Genomic DNA, 25,061 nt, shown 5'->3' on the forward strand with positions numbered 1-25,061 from the left:
TTCAACATCTTTGTCAGCAACATGGGCAGTGGGATCAAGTGCACCCTCAGCAAGTTTGCCAATGACACCAAGCTGCATGGTGTGGTCAACACACTGGAGGGAAGGGATGCCATCCAGAGGGACCTCGACAGGCTGGAGAGGTGGGCCTGTGCAAACTGCATGCAGTTGAACAAGGCCAAGTGCAAGGTCCTGCACATGGGTCAGGGCAATCCCAAGCACAACTACAGGCTTGGCAGAGAATGGATTGAGAGCAGCCCTCAGGAGAAGGACTTGGGAGCATTGGTTGATGAAAAACTCAACATGAGCTGGCAAGCATGCTTGCAGCCCAGAAAGCCAACCGTATACTGGGCTGCATCAAAAGAAGCATGACCAACAGGTCGAGGGAGGGGATTCTGTCCCTCTGCTCTGCTCTTGTGAGACCCCACCTGGAGTACTGCATCCACCTGTGGGACCCCCAACATAAGGAGGACATGGAGCTGTTGGATCGAGTCCAGAGGAGGGCCACGAAGGTGATCAGAGGGCTGGAGCACCTCTCCAGTGAGGACAGGCTGAGAGAGTTGGGATTGTTCAGCCTGGAGAAAGAAGGCTCTGGGGAGACCTTCCAGTCTTTAGGTACCTTCCAGTACCTAAAGGGGGCCTACAGGAAAGCTGGAGAGGGACTTTTTACAAGGGCATCTAGTGATAGGACAAGGGGTAATGGTTTTAAACTGAAAGAGGGTAGATGTAGAATAGATATAAGGAAGAAATTCTTTGCTGTGTGGGTGGTGAGGCACTGGAACAGGTTGCCCAGAGAGGTTGTGGATGCCCCCTCCCTGGAAGTGTTCAAGGCCAGGTTGGATGCGGCTGTGGGCAATCTGGTCTAGTGGAGGGTGTCCCTGCCCATGGCAGGGGGGTTGTAACTAGATGATCTTTGAGGTGCCTTCCAATCCAAACCTTTCTGCAATTCTGTAAAAACTCACTGGTGAGGTAGATCTCACTGGCAGGACTGCTTGGTCTGCAGAGAGCTTATAAAATTTCCATCCTTGGAGATATTAAAAATTTAACTTGACAAGGCCCTGTGCAAATGGCCCAACTATGAAGTTAGCTCTGCTTGGAGCAGAGAGTTGGTCTAGAGATTTCCTGAGGTCCCTTGCCACCGAAAGTTTTCAGTGCCCCCATCAAGGAGCACCTCTGTCACAGTGAGGTGCGGGAAGCAGTAGGCCAAAAGGGAGCAGACCTGAGCTTAGAGGCACATGAATGGCAAGAGAACAAGAGACAACAGGCATATTTTGAAACAAAAGACGTTCACAGTGGACAAAAGGAAAAACTTTTTCCCCATGAGGACAGTCAGGTAGTGGAGTAGGTTGCCCAGAGAAGCTGTGCAGTCTCCATTCTTGGAGGTTTTCAAGCCCTAACTGAATAAAGCCATGAGCAACCACGTCCAACCTCAGAACTGATCCTGCTTTACCAGTAGAGCTGAATTGGAGACCTCCTGATGTCACTTCCAACTTGAATTACTCTATGTCCATTTGGTTAGCTATTCCTCCTTGAAAGGCATTGATAATACCTCTGCCTTTGCTGTACTGCACATGGACACAGCATGCTCTCGGGAACTGAGACAAAATCTAAAGGGATTCACAAAGAACAAAGACCCAGAGGTTCCTAATTTCACACAACACTGCTCTCTCAAGTCCTGTTCCCTAAGATATCAGCCAAATAATCTGGATTGTTCTCATAGTTTGAAGTTTTGTCCCTCGTGAAGACTTAGGGTGTATGATGTTCTGTGTCTGAGAAATACTTTTAAGATTTATCCACCTTCAGAATCGCACCCGTTTCCCCTTGCTATTTCAGAGTCTGAAGTCACAGCTGCTACTTTATAAAAAAAGGTCTCTGCCTTCATCCTTCCTTCACTTTCTGGTTGGTAGAAGCGAGTGCTTCTGCCTTCCCATGTGCAGGGGATCCACCATGTGCCTGGGCAACAGCTGCACATTCATTCCTCTGAGGGCAATGGGAGGCCCTGGGTCTAGGAAAGCAAAACAGAATGCCTTCATTAGAAATGAGCTTTCAGTTCTTAAAAATAGTAGCCAAAATTCATACTACCTTTTAAGGAGAAAAACTCGTGAATTACAGCAGCTCTGGCTAACAGAAAGCCTGAGAAGGTGGGGAAGGGTGTATGTGATGCATGCATGAGAAATAAGGGAAGAGACAGATGAATAGGCTAAAGAGCATGGAAGGCTATATGCTGGGGCTGCAAAAAATCCGTGTCAGTCTAAGGTATGGTAAAGGGACAAGTTACATACTCCTTTATTTATTTAAAGCCTAGAGAACTCATGTATTTTCTTGTTTAAAAGCGGAACATTCTTCCTTCAGCAAAATGATAAGCCTTCTGTTTAGTGAATCACTGAAAAGAGAAAAGTGATTTCGGATTGGGAGGAGGAGAGACCAAAAATCAAATGCGTCTTTAAAGAAAACTATTTAATCAAAGCTGGATCTGAAAGATTAGATTGTACATCTCCATCTCTGAGCTGGTTAAGATCTTTTAATCTATATAAACCTGTACTTCTTGGGTTTGTAATGATTGGCTTGGGGATCCATTATAACGAGGTAGCATTTGACCACTGTTTACTGCTGTGGGATTAACATTACTCCTTTGCAATTTCAATTCACCATACAGATCTTTTAACTACATACTGACAGGCATTGTAGAAAATGAGACAAGAATCTTTTCCTGAAAGTATCAGGTACTGACCACAGCCAGAGGTGAAGTGCCAGCTCAGCTGAATCAACAGCCTTTCCACATACATCACTAAGTGCTTAATACCGCAGTGCTCTAGCGAATAATACTATTTGAACCAGGGTGCCTGGCTTTTTAGCCTTAAGTTGCTGGCAGTAAAAATTAGGTCAAAGACTTGTGGTAGTGGTGTTGTATATGTATTTACAGATGGTGTTTTTTACTTTCTTCCAGGTCTTGGCTTTTGTTACTCTATTATAAATGGCCCTACTAATGCAACAGTCCTTGCTGGTTCAGAAGCCCGCTTTAATTGCACTGTGTCAGTAGGATGGGTAATTCTCATTTGGCTGTCCAATGGAAATCCTGTCCTCACTGTCATCAATTCTCAAGGAGCTGTTGAAACATCAGACCGCTTCACATCTCAAAATTATACCAGTAGCAATGGGTTTACCTCAGAGCTGATCATCCACAACACACAACTGAGTGACTCTGGAAAAATTGAATGCAGCACCCAGCAACCTAGTGAGAGCAGCTTTGCATTTCTTTCTGTTCAAGGTGCGTATAGCCATCAATAGAAAGCTATTTTATTATTCTGCACTTAAAGGAATCCTCTGATGGATTGCCCAAATTATCTGTCTGAAGGAGTACATGCTCTCATTTACCATCCTTTGCTTCCTGTCCTCATCTCAATTTTACTGTCTAAGCAGGTTTCAGAGTCGCATTCAGTGTGCCATTAACAAAGGTTTGAACTGCCCTTGTTTTTTCCTGTTACATATCTTATTCTTTATTGGCTTGCATTGATGTGCTTGAAGGGTATATCAGGCCCACCAGCAGTCAGTCAAAAATGATCTTTTGGCTAGAAACAGTATGGATTACACCATAAACACATCTTTGTACATGAACCTTCTGCTGTCTTTAGGGCAGATCTCCCTCCTGATTTCTGACTCTCGAATCAGTCTGTATTCAGCTTTTTTTGAGTTTGATTTAGTGGCATGTAGAAGTAAAGTCCTTGAGACAAGGTGATACTCTTCATATGATTGCTGCTGCAAGCTACCACTTCCAAGGAACAAAAAGTTCCTGTGTATCAAGCCCCTGCGTATGAGACTTCTTCCTCCTCTCTAAAGCATCAGTAGTGACAGAATGCAGCCAGTAAAGCAAGATCTAACTGCTAGACACTATGCATTTGTCAAAGAGATGCTTCATGCAATGAGAATATCTCATCATGTACCCACAAACCTTTCCTGATAAAACCCAAGGATACTTAAAATTTAGAGAGAAACATTGTCATTTCATTATGTTGTCCTTCAGCTGGAAATATATCAGGATGGCTAAAATGTATAATTTCCTGCTTTTTATTGGAAAGGTACTGAAAACTGAGACTTGTGCTTTAGACCTACTGAACAATGTGTCCATGAAGTTCAGTTGCAATATCTGCAAGTTTATATCATGCATATGGTATATCTGTGTTAATAATTATCGGTTTTGACTTCATATCTCAAGGCATAGCTATTTCTGGGTAGCAAGATAAGATTTAAAACTATCAGCAGAAAAGCGATGCAGTCAAATATTCTGAAGGAACAAAACATCTTTTCCCTCCTACAGTTAATGGAACTTTATTCATCAAAAATAGCACCTTAACAGTAAAAGAGAACAAAACAGTTGAAATTGTTTGTGAAGCCTTAGGATGGGCTCCAGCTCCAGACATTACCTGGATGACAAATGACTCTTTCATTGATAAATTGAGGTATGTTACCCAGCAAAGTCAAGGATCTAATGGCCTCCACAATGCCCTGAGCGTCCTAACTTTGACTCCAACAGACACTGAGATTTTGACTTGTTTAGCTGACATAGAAGCACTCCCTAACCCTCAGAATGCAACTGTTACTGTTATTTTTGTCAACTCTACTACAGGTAAGTGAATGTTTTTGTACTTTGCGTATACCGTTTTCTCAGAACTGTGCTTTTTGTTTTGTTTTACTTTGTTTTATTTTGAAAAGTCTTTTATTTGCAAATGAAATACCATGAGATGTGCAAAGGTGATAGAATTAAGACCCAGTAGTCACAACCTGATGCATAGGTTAAATTCACATCTGTGAGAGGGCTGGTACAAGTCTAATGAATCACAAAGTTCAACTTAGGACTGAGCAAGACAAATGAAGCAGTACATCTGCCACTGACTCCTACTGTGGATTCACTGCTAAGAAAGCTAGCCGTTGCTCCTCGACCAAGTAAACATCTAATGAATTTACATCTTAAATACCTTTGATTAGGCCATGTCTGTCATATTGACAGAATTTGTTAGACCTCACTTACTCAAAGCCAAACCCTTAGGTGAAATTGTTCTCCATAAGATTCAATACCAGTTTTACCACTGACTTGGAAAAAAACCCTGGATTTTACTCCCAGTTTCTGCACACAACCCAGAACAGATTCTGTACTAGCACTTCAGGTGCAAGTAGAAAGTTCTCCATATGAGCAGTGACCATATGAGATGTGATGGAGCTGTTGTAGCATGGTGGTAACGTCCCCAGGGTTGCACTGAGGCTGGAACCTAATTGCAGACCTACATATCTATGCAGGAACTTCTATACCGTATACCTATTACAAATCTACTATAAGAAAGCCTTTGTACTTGGTGTATTCACCCATTGCAAAACAAGAATCAGGTCATCAAGAGAAGTTACTTATTCATGGGCCTTATCCCAAACTAGATCAAAGAGCCATTGGGCTTGCTTTCCTCTTCCCGGCATGGTCTCTTTCACATCTTAGAGGAAGGTAAAATTGTCCTCCAGCAGCATATGTGGAATTCTTTGGACGGTGCATTTGGTTGCTTTTTATTGCCTGTTATTTAAGGAAATTCAAGGTTACTTTAATCCAAGCCTGGATGTTGAGCAAATCTCTCAAAAACAGTTAGCACAACCTTGGATAATCCTAAATATTTTTGCTAACCTTGTCAGCATTTTTTGTAATGCTGCTAATCTTTGGCCTCACTTGACATCCTATGAAAATAAAATTCTGTAATTTAACACATTCGCAGTACTAGGAGGTTCATCAGGGAAAGGGTGATTTTATCTGGTCTGTGCTGCCAGTGTCAAACAAAGCAAGTGGGACTATCATTACAAATCTGCCTCACAGTCTAACAGAATCCTATGAAAGTTGTTTTTCTTTTCCAAACCATAACACCATAAGAGCAAGTAAGAGGAAGTATCTCCCTGTGGGCCTTGAATCTATGGCTTTTTTATGATGTGGTGAGCATTATGAACTCCTATAATCATACTGACAGCTTTTCTTAATGAACTGATTTTTCTGTAATGGGTGAACATGGCATATAAAAAGACATTTTTATACTGGATTGATGAGGGGTTTGGTATAGAAGTTTCGACATACAAACAACTGAGGAGTTTGAGTACCTGTGCCTTTTATTTTAAGTATGAGTCATCATTAGCAAGCCTTTTTCAGAAGTACTTGCTTTGTAATGCAGTTGAAAAAGGTCATTTCACCATTCTTAATATGACTTCTTTGTAGTTAGATTGCTCCTAATTACTGACTAAGCAAAATAGAACTATCCTGAGGAAATTAATAAATTCCCCTGCCTACTCATTTGTGAAGTACTGAGGTATCCACCCTCAGTTTCCATAGCTACTCATTGTAAATCAGAAGAGGAGAAAAACAGATGTCATGAAGCACAATTAGTGTATAATTAGTGATTGTATGGGACCATCATTCATTTCTCTTTGGAAAAATCATTGTGCAGCAGCAGAAGACTAAAAATTTGTCAGGATATGAGACTATGAAGTCTTTAAATTATTAGAATGAAATAAAGACATGGCATTTATGACAGAGGAAGATATATAATGTATATATTACACTTGAAATCTCAGAGCTTGTCCGACTTTTCATGTACAGACTCAGCCTTAGCTGGCTGTTGTCAGGAAAGAATACAGCTAGCTTCAAACATCTAAGGGGTCCTTCCCAAAACTACTGCAATATCAATTTCAGCCTTCACCTAAAAGCTTGAGGAATAGAGTTCCTTCATGTTCTTCACAAGCAATACTGTCTATTCACAAGAACTGCATGCAAAAATCTGAGCCCTCTGCAGCCATCCATTTCCTGGTCCATGACTGTCCTACCTTCCTGCACCTCTAGATCAGTCTTAATCTCAGACCTTTCCCTACAAGATGATGCATTTTTTTATGTCAGCCACTCCTCCTCCAGAGTAACCCCACTCACAGTGGTGTTTGTCTGAGCCCCAGATTTGGAAACTCCTATGGAGTTATCCCGGCAGATGCATTCACGGAGCTGTGATTGGGAAATGGCGTCCATGGCAGAGTCCCTTAGCTGGGCCCAGGCTCTCTTTGGCATCAGTGATGACTTCATGTGGCCATTGACCTGCAGAAGATGAAGATAGGGAATATGTGTCATGGTTTAACCCCAACCGGTAACTAAGTACCATGTAGCCGCTCACTCATCCCCCCTCCAACAGTGGAGTGGGGAAGAGAATGGAAAAAAACCCCTTATGGGTTGAGATAAAGACAGTTTAATAGGATAACAAAGGAAGATCATGATGATGATGATGATGATTATGATGATGATGATGATGATGATAATAATAATAAAAATATAAACAAGTGATGCATAAATGCAATTGCTCACCATCTGCAGGGAAAAAAAACAACCCTGATGCCCAGTCTGTTTCCAAGCAGCAATCCCACCTCCCAGCTAGCTTCCCCAGTTATATAGTGAGCATGACGTCATATGGTATATAATATCCTTTTTGCCAGTCTGGGTCAGCTGTCCTGGCTGTGTCCCCTCCCAACTTCTTGTGCACCCCCAGCCTACTCACTGGTGGGGTGGGGTGAGAAGCAGAAAAGGCCTTGGCTCTGTGTAAGCACTGCTCAGCAGTAACAAAAACATCTTTATATTATCAACACTGTTTTCAGCACAAATCCAAAACACAGCCCTGTACTAGCTACTACAAAGAAAATTAACTCTATCCCAGCCAGACCCAGCACAACGTGCCATAAACCTAATCTTCCTTTGCTTTTTAAGTTAGCCAGAAAGCTGCAAACTGTCCAAGAAGTGATGTGCAGCTTTTTCCAGTTTCTTGTTTCTCCTTGGTCACCAGCATGTGCCAGGGAAAATCCCCTTTTCTGCAGGTACTTAGCCCAAGTAAATTTGTGGACAGCTTTGTGAGGAGCCAGAGGTCTGGATAGCAGCAGAGGACGGGTCCTATAGAATGAGGAAGTGGCTTTGTCCACACTAAGCCTCTCATGTAACTTGGTGTGGATTTACTAATGGGGCTAAAAGGGGTTTAATGCCCTCATGCCTTAGTGCCCCTCTCTTGCACACCTACTTGTGTGTTGAGCTGGCAACTCCTGCATTCATACCTGCTGGTCCCAGCTCCAGTTTCTGGATCCTCCAAAACTGGGGAGAAATTACAATGCTGAAGTGCCAGGAGTGTTTGTGTTGTATCCCGTTCTTGTCACTTCAGCTCCGTAGATCCTCTTTTGCAATGTAACCTGAACCTGACAGGGATCAAAATACCTTGGTGTGGCAACCAGCCTGGAGGTATGGGCCAGTGCAGGTGTGTTTAGCTCCTCCCTTCACACTAGGATTGAGCTTTCCCCTTAGCTAAATAGCTGTCTTTCATATTTTAGGCATCTTGAAATCCCTGTGGCATGCATTATGGAACAAAATACGATAAAATATAGATATTTCTTGCCATACTTCTAGATAAAAATATTACAAACAAGATTATCTTCAATTGTAATCACAACAGATTACAGACTACAGAATTAACTACTAGTATATAGGTTACTGAATGCTTGTGTTTTCTAATAGTCAGAAGAAATTAAAAACATGCCGACTGAGCACTAGGATTAGAGAAGACTGGAACAAATTGCTTAATCATAATGACCTGAGCTTTGGAGAATGCAGACTGCTAACAAGAGGTTCAAGCTTTGTAGGAGGCTCTGGTCCTGTATCTTTGCAGTCTGAGACCTTCAAACTCCAAACATATGCCCAGGCAAATTTGTAGATAGAAAGGATTTACTTTATTCCCTGCCATAGGTAAACTGGCTGATACTCCGGTTCAGACATCAGGGGCATAGCCCTGACACTGTGCAGCTACCAGTCACCTACAGTGCTGTGGTACTTTTTCAAGAGGCTGTCAGCTAAATGTGGCCATGCAGTCATTAACTGGGACCTCTAAGGAGGAGATGACAATCATAAACCCAGTGTGACAGAATGGGTTTTGTCAAGTTTGGATGTGTCTCACACCTGGAATTTGGATTAGAAGCTTGTTTCTAAACAACTGTCAGAATGATTTTGGGGCTGCTTTTCAAAGGGTTGCCAAATTAGAAGTGCTTCTGAAATATTTGGTCAAAACAAAAGGGCAGGATGATGTCACAATCAGAACCAACATTTTCGTTGTGCTATGTGAGAAATACGAGGTGTTTTTAAAATTCCGTGCACGTGGGAGCTCTGTAGGAAAACTGTTTGGTCATAGCAACTGACTTCAGCAAGACGCTGAATTATCTTTAAATCAACTCATTTAACTTTGTCGATTACAGCAAAGACAAAGGAATAAGTGAATGTTCATAGAATCGTTTTGGTTGGAAAAGACCATTAAGGTCATCAAGTCCAACCATTAACCGAGCACTGCCAATTCCACGCCACTAAACCATGTCCCTAAACACCACATCTACTTTTAAATACCTCCAAGGATGGTGACTCAACCACTTCCCTGGGCAGCCTGTTCCAATGCTTGACAACCCTTTCCGTGAAGAAATTTTCCTAATATCCTAATATCCGAACCTCCCCTGGTGCTACTTGAGGCCATTTCCTCTTGTCCTATTGCTTGTTACTTGGGAGAAGAGACCAACACCCACCTGGATATCATCTCCTTTCAGGTAGTTGTAGAGAGCAATAAGGTCTCCCCTCAACCTCCTTTACTCCAGGCTAAACACTCCCAGTTCCCTCAGCTGCTCCTCATAAGACTTGTGCTCTGGACCCTTCACCAGCTCCATTGCCCTTCTCTGGACATGCTCCAGCACCTCAATGTCTTTCATGTAGTGAGGGGCCCAAAATCGAACACAGGACTGAAGGTACTGTGGTCCCTTCACCCCAACTCTTTGGGTCTGGCTATCCAGCCAGTTTTTTACCCAACCATCCAGCAGCCAGTTTCTCCAGGACAATGCTGTGGGAAACAGTGTCAAAGGCTTTACTAACGTCCGGGTAGATAACATCCACAGCCTTTCCCTCATCCACTGAGCAGGTCATCTTGTAATAGAAGGAGATCAGGTTAGTCAAGCAGGACCTGCCTTTATAAACCTATGCTGAGTGGATCTGATCACCTGGATGTCCTGCACGTGCTGTGTGATGGCACTCAAGATGATCTGCTCCATAACCTTCCCTGGCACCAAGGTCAGGCTGACAGGCCTGTAGTTCCCCGGATTGTCCTTCCGACCCTTCTTGTAGACGGGTGTCACATTGGCTAACCTCCAGTCAACTGGGACCTCCCTGGTTAGCCAGGACTGTTGATAAATGGTGTAAAGTGGCTTCGTGAGCATTTCTGCCAGGTCCCTCAGTACCCTTGGGTGGATCCCATCCCACCCCATAGACTTCTGTGTGTCAATGTTGGTAGAATGCTGGTAGAGAAGATGGGTTAGTAGCTGCGTATTCCCAAACAGTGCTACTCTTTACAGGTTTTGCCCTTTGCTGCTCTTTAACTGGATAACAGATGCCCTACCAAGTATGTCCCAAAATCAAACACCTGCTGATATTAGTGAGAGAAATCTCAGGACGTGATTCATCAGAAAATCATATCTACAGGCTAGAGATCTCCATTTGTACTAGTCACCTAAGACTGTTGCTATGGTCTGTGGGGAGAAATGGACACTTTTTCAGAGCTGTTCATCTTATGCAAAGGGACACATACACATTTGGCCAAATGAATTGTAACCCAAAATACCTATTTTCTCTCCACTAACAAAAGCAGCTAGGCAAGACGCTTAATATCTACAGTATAGGCATCTACGTTGAAACTTAACCCCTCTGCCCAACCCCAAATGTCTCCCATTTGGGGAGACCCAGCATATCAACAAAATAAAGTTTAGGTTGGAAGATTGCAACCCTGTTTTTTTCAGAAGAGAAGTAGCTGTGGGAAAAGTTACAATTGCAATAAGAATTTGCATTTGGAAACATTTTGAATTCTTGGACATCCTCCATAAATACAGAGTCTGTCATTTGGAAAACACAGACTCCCTGTTAAATAATCACCAGAAGCAGTTAATAGCTTCTCACAGAAAAGGTAAAAATTCTGAAAAGGATGTTTTGAGGCTCTGATAGTACACTATTTCTCCATTTAATTTAACAGAAAATGATTACAGTGAAGACAGCAGAAGCACTTGGGTTATTGTACTAGCAGTTGTGCTTTCACTTGTTGGTATTATTCTTCTGATCATTATTATTGCGGTTGTTGTACGCTGCTGCTGCCTAAAGAAGAAAGGTAAGTGGACCTTCACAATTGGTCTATACATTAAAAAGTTTCTTAAATTAGATATAAATCTCCCAGTTATGTTAGCTCTGGTGCCGTGCAAAGACCTGTAAGTAGAAGTGTGAGCAGACAGATCCTGCTCTTAACTGTGACCTGGTTAAGCTGTTCCTTACTTTCACCTTGCAGTTTATCTTATAAATTAGTTCCAAAGTAATCAGTGTCAGCCATTCACATTAACTACAAGGAGGTCATGTTTTTCAGGAGTACGTTTACTTTCAATGACGTTTAGTTCCTATGCTGAGGTTCTTTGTTGAAGCGTACCTTAGGTGCTATGATGTGCCTAATTTGCAATTACTGTGTAAGCTATTCTACAGGAATGTTGCACAATTGTGTAAACAGGGAGGAGAGATGCCTCTGTGGTAGATGGAACACAGTGCATGCTCTAAGAGGAGCTCTCTAGTAGGTTACATTTTATTTTCCTGCATTTTTAACAGAATCTTTTTTATTTATTTATTTATTTCCCAGGATCTACGTACCAAAATGAAATAAGGTAAGCTGGATGAGGTGGGAGTATTTTCGTTTGAACTCTTTCAGGGTGCTGCAGGATGGTGAGATGCATGTGCCAATTTCCATGCCCCACCACGCAGCACTCAGGATGTGTGGGTGCTGCCCTGCTATCTGATGTGACCCATCGGCATCCACAGCAGGGGAACGGGGGACAGGATGCAGGGAAAGGGACTGATCTTAGGGGCAAAAAGCGAGGGCCACAGCTCACAGCAGGTTGCAAACTCTGGTCCCACAATAAGCTGGGTGAAGAGAATCAAAATCCTGCAAACGCTGCCTCTCTGATTCAGCAAGCACGGAAATTACAAACTGAAAAGACACTCCTATTAAAGCTGACGGGCAAAGCGAATCCTTAAAACTTGGCTATACCCCCGGGTGCCCCGGGGAAGGCAGGGGAGAAACCCTGCCTGCACCGGGCTGGCTGCCTGCAGCCTGCCTGGCGATTGCCCGCGCCGCCACAGGAGGTCACTGCGAGCCCAGCAGCTCTGCCGGGGCTGCCGCGGGGCGGGGAGGGGCGATCCCCGCACCTTCCAGCGAGATGCCTTGCCGCAAGCTAATTGGGATAGATTGGCAGGCAAATTAGACGGTCTCCCCGGCTCTTTTAAGGTTCGTTAGCGTTAGGCTGATAGATAGATAGATAGATAGATAGATAGACAGACAGACAGACAGACAGACAGATCTGCCCCGATGATGAGTGTCAGCATTTAATCAAGTGATTATCAGATGCACTTGAGTACAAAGCTGTTGGTGCATTATTGCATTGAGTTGGAAAAACTTAGAAATCACGAGCTCTGATGGTTATCAGCATTAAGATCCTATTTATCAGTGCCAGTGTGGCTGTGACAGCAATGTCAGTGGAGTTATTTGGAGTTATTTTTTCTAAGCTTCTAGGGAGCATTGTAAATTCATACTCTGCCTACGCTTGTGGGGCTTTTAACTCCCCATCTCTTAATGAGTTTACGAAACGTTACACCACCTTGCCTCACATGTCCTTAAAACCTAGATTCATTAATGGCCTCTTGTGGGAAAATTTTGTGAAGATCTGTTGACAGATTTCCATTTATAAAGCACTTTATTGATATGAAACAAAATAAGGAAATTAGGGAAACACTATTTCCTCCCGAGAAAATGATGCTAATTATGCCATGCCATACCAGTAAACTTCCACGTGATTAGTTTGTGATGCTAAATTGATCATTTTACTAAATGCAGCTATAGAAATAGGGCAGGACTAAATCAGAAGGGAACGGGATGCCAAAAGCAGGTACAACTTGCATATCGGTTTTGCTATGAATAAAGTCCTGCAAAGCCTTTTGACTTGGATTCTGTCTTGGTTCTGCCAAACGCCTTCTGCAAAGGTCAGCCTTGCTAAGGCAAAATCAATTGAACACGCAGGGAAGAATCTGCCTGCAGTGGGGACTGGTACAGCCGGGTCCGTGTCCTTCCCAGGACCCTACCTCGCTGATGCAGGTCTGCACAGTGCTTTCTTTCAGACAACCTGAATAGGTCCAGAATAGGGCATAACAATACTTTCCCCTTATGTCTTTGAATCTGGTCTGGGCAAATACAATTCTATCTTCATTACAGAATGTGTGCTTTTAGATCTCGGTACAGTAAAGTTCCTATTTCCCCACTAATGTTAAACACGCTGACTTCATAAATGTTGCTTACACTTTGAAAGTAAAGCAAACACTTAAGCAAATACTTAAGCACTGGGATGAGTCCAGGCTCTGTGTCTCAGCTTGGACTTAGAAACTCAGTGTTGACAGTTGTGCAAAGTTTTAGCATGTATAAACAATGACACTGAAATCACAGGAATTATTTATGATCACTTACAGATTTTGTAGGTTCAGTGTTTTGTTGGGTTTTTTTCTTGGGGGGAACCTACTTGCAGTACAAAGAATTATGATTGTCCAGATTTTAGAAGCTGCATTGTAGTAGTAGCAGTGAAGAAGTAGTGAGACCGAAGATATATTGTTTTACTTCCCACATTTATTTTTAACTTAGCTGGTTATCTTTTCTGTACCTCCCACACTTTTTTGTAGCTGCTTTTGATTTGGCTACTACACTGAGTTTGTTGAGATCTAAGGATCAGATAAAATAGACTATACAGTATGTATATGTAACATGTGGAGGTGGTATTCCTAAACAATTGCTCTTGTCTTCCAGCAACCGTGACAGGTTTCTTAGTGGTATCTAACATGTTTATCTCCTAAAAAAGCCACTTAGTCATAGCTGGCTCATCAGATTTACATGTGCACCAGTAATGCTCATCTGAAGCTCTATGGGCCTGCAAAGTAATTCCTACTAAACATAAAAAAGTAAATGCAGCAGTTTCCACAAATGTTGCTAACTGAGAATATTTTCCCCTTTCCCTACAAATCCCTGGGTTATCATAGTCCTGCCATCAATTTGTGTTTGCCACACCAGAAACCTAGGCAAAGATGGAGCTGGGACTATCCTGGAGAGGAGTCCATGGCAGGAAGAGATGAATAGTAGCATCTCTTCTAACATAAGAGTTTTGAGTTAAAAGGCTCTCTTTACTTGCTGTGCAGCTATGCAGGTCCCCGTTCTGCAAATTCAGAGATGTACAACTTTAACCAAGGAAGTTCTGTCAACTTCACTGTGGCTATGCTTGTAAAGTAAATTTCAAAGTGAAAGATTAACTTTGAAGTGTACAGATTAATCACTTGGGAGCTCACTGTGGTGATGTGACATAACATGCTTTGTTTTTGCAATTGGGAGGGGGGCCTAAATTACAAAAATGATGAGTGACTTAGCTGGTGTTCCATTATTGGGCCACTGAATATCCTGTAATTCAGAATTAGAGATCAAAATTAATTTCCTACAAAGCCTATGATCTGCAACAGAGTCTTCATTCTTTGAAGATTGCTCACTTTATTTTCCTGCTTTCTGATAATGCAGCTGATGCAAACTTTCTAAAGACAATTTCACAGGTAATACTAACATGGGACAAGATTTGTACTAGCTAATTACTCGGAAGGCCCAGATATGTTTTGCACCTATTTTTTCAGAAGAAAGACATATAATTTTTTCTCTGTAGCCTACTACACATGAATTCTCATATCATAATGAAGTTCTAATGACAGGTCTTTTTGTTTCTAGAAAAGTTTCAGCTGAAAAGAAAAAAGATGGCGATTTGGAAAACAGGCAAAGGCATGGTAGTGAAAATCAGGGATACATTCCAGAGGAACTGTGGAACACAGAAGAAATCCCAAGTGAGTTTAAGCTGGTGAATCACATGTTGTCAAACTACTCACCGTAGGCATTTTGGACGTGTCAAGCAATTACATGACAAGATTCCACAATACTTTGTGAAGGACTTGTGCTTGGCCTGAACCTCTTCAGAACATTTTGGATTTTCTAGAGTATGGTCCTTCAAAAGTATTGAGAAAACATCAAAGTTCTTTGCAGTTGAATTTAGTTTTAGTCCTGGGTTTGTGTTTTTAAATGCCTTTGTTCTTCTAAATATCTTCTGGGGCCAGAGGTGGGAGTACTGGATTCCCGTACGATAGTCAATTTAGGCAATATTTTGCAGTTGGTCTGTGAAAACAAAAAAAACCCACCACCACCAAATAAGAACAGGAAAAAAAGAAGGGAAGAAAAAAAAAAGGCAGTTAGTGAACTATGATTTTACTGATAAATGACTAAGGCATTATAAATTCTAGTCCTTAAGCACAAAGACTCTTCAAAAGCAAATGTAAATCTCCACCAAGTTGTTACCCCCCACTTGCATTTATAACCACATTATTATCAAAACGTTTAATCAAACACTTGATGACATGAAATTATTGTGCAGAGTCTATAATCCAGACACACATCCTTTTCTCTCTAACAAATAAATTGTGAAGAAATAAGTGCAGTGAAAAGATTTCAAGAGCATGTGGTAATATTAAATGTAGCAGTTATGAAAAATAAAAAGAAAAACTAAGTAAACCTGGACAAGTTGATTCTAATGGGTCCTAGATGGGTTCCTTTCATATTTGTTAGTGTGCTGGGATGACCATGGCTGGCCAGCTTTTGCCAGGAGCAGGACTGTCTTGGAGCCAGCTGGAACTGGCTCTATCCAACATGGGGGCAGCTTCTGGTGTCTTCTCAAAGAAGTCACCCCTGCAAGCTCCCCCTGTGCCTACAAAAACCTTGCCATGTTAGCCCAACAAGTTAGCTAGAGTTTGGCTCACAACATCAAATCATATTTAGCTGCGTTCCTGATTGGTTTGTGGTTCATGCCATGGTAGACACCGAATAACAGTAATCTTGTATATTCTTGTTACAGGAATTTCCTCTCTTCCCCCAATGTCTTCAAAGTTGACTGTCCCTGCTGCAGATTTACATACCAGTTCTGTACCAAAGGTAATTCTAATGCTGTTATCTTGACCTTTTTTTCCCCATAGTGTCTATTGTACTATATCCAAACATAGATTTTGGGTGGAGGTAGACATTTATAAGTCAATTAAAGTTATAATGGGTAAGTGGAATGATGCCTTCAGCATTCCTGAATGTGTGATTTATAAGGACAAGTGCCCCGGGTGTTAGTTTCGGATTTAGATTGATTTTTTGGGGGGATGGGAAGTGAGGGAGAAACAACCACCCCTGATATTTGGAAGAAAGTCTAATAAAGTTTTCGTCACACATCTGTTCCCCTCAGCAACCTGCTACATCTTCCTCCCACCTCCCAGGCTAAAATTACAAAGTTACAGACTTCCCTTCATACAGTCATAGAATATCTCAAGTTGGAAGGGACCCATAAGGATCATCGAGTCCAACTCCCTGCTCAACACAGGACTGCCTAAAACTAAACCATATGACTAAGAGCATTGTCCAGATGCTCCTTGAACTCTGACAGGCATTCAGTTAGTGTCTGCTCTTTCCTTTCCATTGCTTTTCATATCTTTCCTCCTCCAAATGTCAGCTAGGCCTTTCTGCAGGCCAGCAAGGTGGATAGCCCTGACTGGGACAGACTTCCCATAGGTAAAGTCAATTGTCTTTTCATCATTCCTGGGATTAAAAAGTCTCCTCCTCTCTCTCCACAAGCCCACTTATTACCATTAATTAATTCTTTCAGCCTTGCCAGCCAGCGTAACTCTGGCTTGACTTTTGAGAATTCACCTCTGCATGTATTATACATTAAACCATTACAATGTGGAGGTTTGCTGTGCTCTGGGCATGTAATAATTCTGCTATATAGGTGCCTTTGCCAAAGTGGAGGTCTGCAATGTTTTTGTTGTTCTCCTCAGTTGCCAGACTGGAAGAAATGTGGATATAAGATGTTAAACTGTTGAAGGTGGGGTTTGAGGTTCCTTTGCAAACAAAACCCAGTGCAGATACAGTAAATAAATATGCATTTTCTCTGGATCATTTATTGATTGTATTTTCTAATTACACTTCCACATTGCAGAAGTTGCTTCAGTCAGGAACTTTACGCTGATCTTGGAGACCTTTGGTATCTCAGCAGTAAATGATGGAAGGGAAAGCATGGAGATGACACCACATCCACCCTAGAGCTTTGCCCCCTTTCCAAATGGCTAACATGTAAAGAAGCAGAGCTCAATATTTATTCCTTTACTTGTTCTGCTCTCAGCTACCTTCATTCTGAAGAGTGGTGCTGGGCTCTCTTAGCTTCTAGCACAACAGCAATGTGGATCTTAATTTATGCCGTATATTTGTAAAATACATTTAGCACCACCATGACGTTTTTTTGCCAATATTCTCTTGGGAAAGTGGCAGTGATGTGGTACCGAGTTCACTCCTCAACACAGTGATAACTCATTTATTTTTGAAGAGCTGTTTCAACATGTACAATGCAGAAATCTGTCTTGGGATGACATTGCATATAAATCATAGCAGAGTGTGTCTAGTTCTTTTGGCACACAGTGAAATTTAAGAAGTACTCAATCAATGATTAAAACAATGATCAAATAATAACAGTAAAAATAATAGCAATGATACTGATGTATTTGTGGCTGGTAGTTATTATGTTTGACAAATTACTTGTCAAACAAAATACTATCAAAGCAAAGCTGAAAAGAGTGTACAAAAGAGCTGAGGGTTCAGCGTGGAACTATAACCCCGAGAAACAGTTTCAGACAGTGTTTGATACACTTATGAACAGGATTATAAGGCACTGGCTATGTTTACACGCACAAGACATGGCACATTACCGTCTGCTCTGAGAAGCAAAAGAGCTTGCAATGGCCCCATCTTATATCAACAAGAGCTGATATAGGTTGATGAAGGTTTACCTTAAATTGTGTACTTGTAGTTTGTGATTTAAGTTTATGGGATTATATGCAAACATAGCAAAACATTTCCCAGACAAAAAAGTGTTTTTCTTTTACAGTCGTAACCTTCCCTGTTACCAGCATAATAGAAGTTTCCTGACAAAAAGCGTTGTTACTGGATGCATTTTAACGAAGTTCAGTCACCACTGTTGCCAATATATTGCATAATAAACATTGTGGTGCTCTTTTGTTAATATATTTCTTGTCAAGTAGGAGAAATCAGATGACAAGCCATTTAACTGTTTGCTGATTAGTGCTGAATCAAACAATTTCTTCAGAAACCACCTGCTTTCCTGCCACTACATTTTCTAAGCACAGAAAGTTGTGTTTCTCAGTTGACTTTCCCTGCCTGGATACTGGAAACATTCCCAAAGGTTTTTCATCTTTATTCTTCTGGACTTTTTAATGAGAAATAGGGGGTAAAAAAGCAGGAGGAAGACAAGTTATCCAGAGAAATTTTTTTCATAGTGAAGGAGGTCATAGAGAGGTGGACTCCAGCAAATTGCCTCTCTGTCCCTGGATAATCAAGAAAAATGAGCAAATGTCCTTGCAGTGCTTCTATGGAGGTCAAGAAGAAGGAGTGAAGAACCCAAGTCCTCCCTCAGGATCAGGGTGGGGAAGGAATGAGGAGCCCATGTACTGATGGAAAGAGTCACAGAGACTGAAGAGCCAGAGCCTTGTCTCTCCACCTCTGCAAGGCGAAAGAAGTTAAAATTTCTGTGGTTGGCTTCCTTGTCACCTTATGGGATCAGGATTAACTACAGCAACAAGGTCAGAAAATAGGTCCATATGGGCAAAGTTTGAATGGAGACTTTTAAAAGTAGCTCATGGATGTGGGCATGAGATTAAAAGTAGGGCAATTGCAGTGAATGAAGATTTTTCAAGTTAGTATTTTGACTGGACAGAGATGATTGTACCTGCTGCACAGCCCATTCCTCCCGCTCCCAGGAGAAAACTGGATGGAAAGTTTCAACACAGGTCAGAGGCATTAGGCAGTCTCCCTGCATCTCTGAGGATATCAGCTTCAAATTTGATCCCTTCTGTTTCATATGTAAAAAGTTACAATTTTAAATTATTTGAGAGATTAAAGGAGACTTTGTATCACACATTTTGTTTCCTCAGTAGTCCTTGCCTGTGGACCCAACCAGCTACAAAGCCTGAAATAACTGGTGGGTCTCATTGTAAAATGTGACAACAGAAAATCACTTAGGTCAGCTATTGGCCATTCAAAGTCTTTGAAACAGAAACTAATGCAAAATGTTCACAGAAGATAAATGTGGCCCAGCAATTGCACTGATCAATTCACAACATGAACAAAATATTTGGAAAATCATCTTAGGGAAAAGTTATACCTCAGCAAAGAAGAGGGGAGGGGAAAAAGGTGTGCAAGACATTTAAAAAATGATGAATATCGAACTAAATTATTGAGCTGAGGAAAAAATCACCAGCCACTGGAAGAGGAGGCCAGGAGCATCAGTCAGGGGTGCTGGAAGGAGTTCATTCTGATTACATTAGCCGAGAAAAGGTCAAATGGAGAGTAGAGTTACAGGCTTCTGTTTAATTGCGTATTTTGTTACTGTCAGTGATGAGAGGAGAGTGATCCTTGCTCCTAGTCCCAGGGCTGAGCTGCAGGCCAAACTCGTGTTGGGGACCAAAGTCCCATCTGAGGGACTGTTTCTCATGCCCTGACCCATTGCACAGAGCTCCTTCCAAAATCCAAGTGCAATGAGGGGGATCCCTTACCTTGGCTCTGGGAGATTTTGGGGCAGTCCCACAGACAATTTAGCCTGACAAGGGTCATAGGGCCATTTCTGCCAGGTCCTGAGTGCCATCTCCAAGGAAATGCAATTTTCAAGTGTCACTGGTACAAAAGGAGCTCTAAAGCCTCAGCATCTGGCAGGACTGGACAGTCTCTTACACAAGCTTCATAATTAGTCCATTTAATATGCCATAACTGTCTCTATGATAAATCAGAAGAACATTTCATAGGAGGGAGTGCTCATTTATACACTCATCCCTGGTGTAATTCAGCTGACTTCAGCACAGCTACATGAGGCTTGCACTTGCCACCACAGCCACACTCCTCCTCTCCAATCCAGAGTGAGTCATGGCTCCATTAATGGGGAAGGATCTATTTTTCTTCTTAACTACTCCGAATGGCACTCTATAAACTGGAAATATTATTTAGTTGTGGTTGTGGTTTTATACTGGGAAGGAAATGAATGATGAATTGTAGCTCCATTTATTGCACTGTATATAACTGCTCTGACTCTGAGGATTGTTTGAAAAGAAAAATTAAGCTATCAAAGTCAAATTAAAAGGTCAATAAAATAGAAATATAAACCAATAATAATTTTATCCCTACTGATGAAATGTACTCTAGAGTATGTTGTGTTATGATATTCAGTGGTCAGCATATCTTGATTAAGAAAGTAATAAATGTTGATGGTACAGATATAGAAAAGGCAGGTGCAGTTTATACTATATTTTTTCCAGGTGTCTGTGGAAGATGGGGAGGAGTGAAGTTATGTGGGTGGGATTAACCCATGAAGAAATGAGAAGGCATTTCCAGGCTATATGTCTATTGATGGACAGCAAAATGTGCTGAGTTTATGAAAAGTGACAGGATGGAATTGTTTTGCTATTTGAAGAAATAGTGTATCCACATTATTTTGAGGGTATCCAGAACTTCTGGGTGGGTGTTTTCCTGTAAATGAAGTGAATTTGGAATGAGAATTAAAAACTGAGGGCAGGGAGAAAAATAACCTTCAGAAACAGAAAGCTATGCCTCCCTGAGATTTTGTTCTAACAGTTAGCCAAATGTGTGATGCATGCAGACACATTTGGAAGTACTCCTACCACATTAATTTCAACAATTTGTTCTAATGCAGTTAGACTTGGATTTTTTTGGCTGGCTAATAGCAGGCAAAGCCTTCAGTTTATCACACGTTTCCACAGCATCAGTGTCTGAGGAGCTGCCATCTGTCAAATCAATTTAAAAATCAGAGCCCTGTTTCATAATGCCAGATGTGTGTTCATCATTCATATCACTGATGTCATATGGGTTGCAGAAATGACTACAACATACTCGTAATAGCAGAAGTCCTTCTTTCATTGACTGAAGACAGTATTCAAAACATCACTTGAAGGATTCAACCCTGAAATCAGCTGATAGACACACTCATTTTACCTTCCGATTTATCCATGTATTGCTAGCTCTCTTTTTGTCTGGTTCAAGAGCTGGAAGGGATGGAAAGATTTGGGCATCTGTTTCCCCAGCCAAACCAACAAACTATGCAAAGCTTTTCCCAGTATCATAGTCCCTTTATAGTAATCCCTGTGAAAAGGCATCCAGGGCAGATGATAAGTCAACAGGCAGGCTTTGAAACATGTGACTGTCAAATATCCATGGTTAACTAGATGCCAAGCTGACAGTACAAAGAGATTTAAAAGTACATAAAAGAAATGCTGACGATATTGCATCTTTACTGACAGAGGGGACCACCTTAGAAACTTGCTCCTGTAGTGTTGGGCTGTGTAGCGAACCACTAGAGCTGTCTTTTTTCCTTCAATGTGTAGGATTTAATGAATAATGAAACCATTTTTTCTCAGACTAGGACTGACAGGGCTAGTAGAGCACTGAGTTAATCTGAAGAAGAAACAACTTTGAAATCAAAACCAAGCAGAGGCTCTAGCAGCACTAGCATATCAGGGTCTAAGTATGAAATGGTTGTAGTGGTCCTACTCCTCTGCATGTTGTACTTTCAATGTGTTGTATGAGATCTTCTATAGCATCAGAAAATGAGTTTTAAGTCACTGACCAGCAGCCAGCAGCCTCCATTTCAATGAAGTTATATCCAGTGAACTACAACCTCAGTGAAGCTATGCTACTTCAGAGAAAGCTCCACAGAAAATGGGCCAGTACACAGCATGAGTTGATTGAAATTCATGAAATTATTCATTAATTGATATCAGAGCACAGTGAGAATGAAATATAAGTAACCCAGGGCATTTACTCTAAAGCAAATAACTGTGAAAGATACAGCAGGGCAGAGGTGAACCATCGTGGGCACAGTCCCCACTCCAGGAGCAAACTTGCTGCTCGGTTCCTCCTTTGATGGTGAGGAGAAATGGCATGACTAGGTAGGGGCTGGATGGCTCACTCCTGCAGATGAGATTTTTAATGCAAAAGAGGCATGCTTGGGTTACGTTTTCCCCAGTGCTGTCAGGGAAGAATAGGGCAGTCTAGATCCAGCTGGTGCAAGTCCTCTGGCTCCCTCCTATTCAAAACCACATGCAAACCATTCTGTACTATTGCCTACTAATGTTCGTAAACGTTCCCACCCCAGTATTTTGATAAACCTGGGATTCAAACAATGACTTATTTCTGGAAGTTGTGGAGACAGCGTTCAATGAGGTGCTCTTGGACTCCCTCTGAAACTTCCTGGTTACTCAGTATGCTAACTAGTTCAGTACACATACTCAAAGGACAGTCCACAGTACCTGGGAATACTTGCTTTCCACAAACATAACACCTGCCTTCAGCTTTTTTTTTTTATTCTTTTTTTTTTCTCATTCTACTTGTAAATTTGTTATTTTGGGGGGGGAGCAGTAGTAGAGAGCTTCTCAAAACTTATGTCCTACTGAAAAAGCCTGCCATAACAGAACTGTAATGGAATGATTAAGAAATGCCAAATAACCGTTCTGCCATAAATGGAACAAATCTTATCATATATTAATCTCCAGGATAAGACAGACCAGAGGAAACTTCTGATGTGCTCTGGAAATGAATGAGTGATGTTTTTGTTGAGCACCAGCAAGATCTTTGGGCTGAACTGCAAGAAATTAAGTGCAGCAGAGATATCTTGGAAAAGGTCTCTTGAGCAGAGACAGGCAATCCTGTTACTTCCCAGAGCACCTCTCTCTGCAGAAATAAACAGTAAAGAAGAGTAAATTTAGAAAACAGCAGTATGTTCTAGCAACAAAAAGGGATGGGGAGGCAGGGGGAAGAGAGTTGTGTTTAAAACAGAAGGCAGCTGTCTTATGAAATGTTTCTAGGATAGTTATATTTATCCCATGGTTTTCCTTGAGGTGCTGGGACTCATTAAATACCAGAGACATGTTGTCCACATTTGTTATCTAACATTTTCCTCTATGGCTTATTCAATAATGTATATGTACCAAATGCATTATTTAAAATGTTTAATACTGGAAGAATACCAAGGCAATACAGACTGTACATGATTAATGCTCCAGAAACAAACCACAAGAAGATTGGTCAATAGTTAGAAACCAGCTTAGGCTTGATAAAAAGATTCCACTGGGAAGAACAGAATTTCCAAGGGCTTGAAAACAGATGGGGAAGTTGCAAGGAACAGTAGCCAGCCGATAGCATCTACTTGGAGGTAGATAAAACCAACACTGGGGATGGCTGCAGCAACCCATTCGGCTGTAGTGTTTCATTTAGGAATTTATGTGAAGATACATGTTTATAACTTTGGGAGAAATTTTCATTCCTTGGAGCTACTTTGTAACTATCTACATGAGGTCTCACTACTACATTTAAATATCCAAAGTGTATGTTTCTCTGATGCATTTGAGAATAATTTTTTCTTTGTCTTTTCCTTTGCAATGATATTTTGTAAAAGCACATAGGTAATTAGAACTGGAAATCCACTGCACTGGTTTCAAATGAGGATAGGGTTTTCAAAACTGCTGAGCATTTGCCCTGTGCTGATCCCACTGGGGTCAGTTTGAAAACAGGCTGCTGTCGGTGGAAATGGAATCATGCTAGTCATGGGAACTTTAAAAAAAAGCCTGCCTTGAATAAACACGGAGATGTTGAGAGCGGTCTTTCAGATACATGAAATACTGTCGTGCTTATCGTTGCAGTTTCTAATGTGTTTGGAAAGCAATATGTCGGATGTTAAGTTCTTCTTACAGCTTCTCATAGTTTCTTTAAAAGAACCAGAGGAGAAATGCCCAACATCATGCTTTGCTTAAAAGAATACAGACTGCAGAGTCCACAAGAAGTTCTCAGATAGTATAAGACCCGTTAATGCATTCCCAGAACTGCCATCAGTGTGATGCATGTGAAGCTTTTGTTTTGTTTTGCTGTTCACCCTTTCTTTTGTATTTGGGTTTTGAGTGGGTTGCTGATGATAGATTTCATTTTGCTATAATGCTTTGGGATGAGGGTTTGGCAGGTAACCTCCTGAGAACCCTTGTGGGACTGCTTTTCTAGGATTTCTTTTAGTTCTATAACTGCTTTTACTCTTCCATAGGTGCGACCTCAAAGACGTACTGATTATCTGATCAGCCCAAAGAAAATTAGAAACGTGACACTTGTTTAGGATGTGTTTCTCCAGGAAATTGCTCTACCAGTTGCACTTTACATGTTTGGATGGCTTCCTGCAACAGCGAAAGGTTAACACCAGTTGTCTCATTTTAAGCTATAAGTTATTTTTCTTTTTTCCTCATGTAATGAAATAAAATTGTAACCTTTATAATGTAGCATATGATATCTCAGCAAAATAATGGACATAAATGACAGCCTTAACTTCAGAGACAATGAATTTGAGGGACTCTACAAGAACAAGAATCTGTACTTTGGGTCCCAAGGAAATCAGCAAAATTCCTATCAGACAGAAATGTTAGGTTATCCACAGCAAGATCAAGGACTGGAGCTGCAAGAGATTTATTAGTTCAGAAGAACTGGTTGATAATAATACTGGTTAATACAATATCTACTGCTTTTTAAATGTACTTTATGTACAGCTGATCGTCTTGAGTTATAGATCAACAATATTTTTCATTTTCTGTTCTGTAATAAAATCAAGGGAAGTTTTCATGAGGACCATTTCAAAATTTCTCACAAAACTATCTTTGGATCAGAAATGAATTTGTTTCATATTAATACATTCTTTTGTTAAAGGTATTTGTCTTAAATCCGATGTTCCAGATTTAAATAAAAAACAATCACCCACGT

General features: G+C 41.3%; 1 protein-coding gene across 3 annotated transcripts in view; it reads left to right on the plus strand.

Annotated features, from left to right (window-relative positions):
• IGSF5 (immunoglobulin superfamily member 5) overlaps positions 1–25,061 on the plus strand; it is a 34,228-nt gene extending 9,167 nt beyond the window's left edge. Inside the window, exons 3-9 of one of the 3 annotated variants that reach the window (XM_054820259.1) lie at positions 2,945–3,265; positions 4,313–4,621; positions 11,088–11,219; positions 11,733–11,757; positions 14,898–15,010; positions 16,069–16,145; positions 24,358–25,061. In XM_054820259.1, the coding sequence (XP_054676234.1) occupies positions 2,945–3,265; positions 4,313–4,621; positions 11,088–11,219; positions 11,733–11,757; positions 14,898–15,010; positions 16,069–16,145; positions 24,358–24,426 (1,046 nt within the window). In that variant the 3' untranslated portion in view covers positions 24,427–25,061. The remainder of the gene's footprint in view (positions 1–2,944; positions 3,266–4,312; positions 4,622–11,087; positions 11,220–11,732; positions 11,758–14,897; positions 15,011–16,068; positions 16,146–24,357) is intronic. The other 2 variants (XM_054820271.1, XM_054820277.1) reach the window with 2 other exon arrangements.

Source organism: Grus americana, chromosome 1 (assembly GCF_028858705.1).
Source record: "Grus americana isolate bGruAme1 chromosome 1, bGruAme1.mat, whole genome shotgun sequence".
NCBI lineage: Eukaryota > Metazoa > Chordata > Aves > Gruiformes > Gruidae > Grus > Grus americana.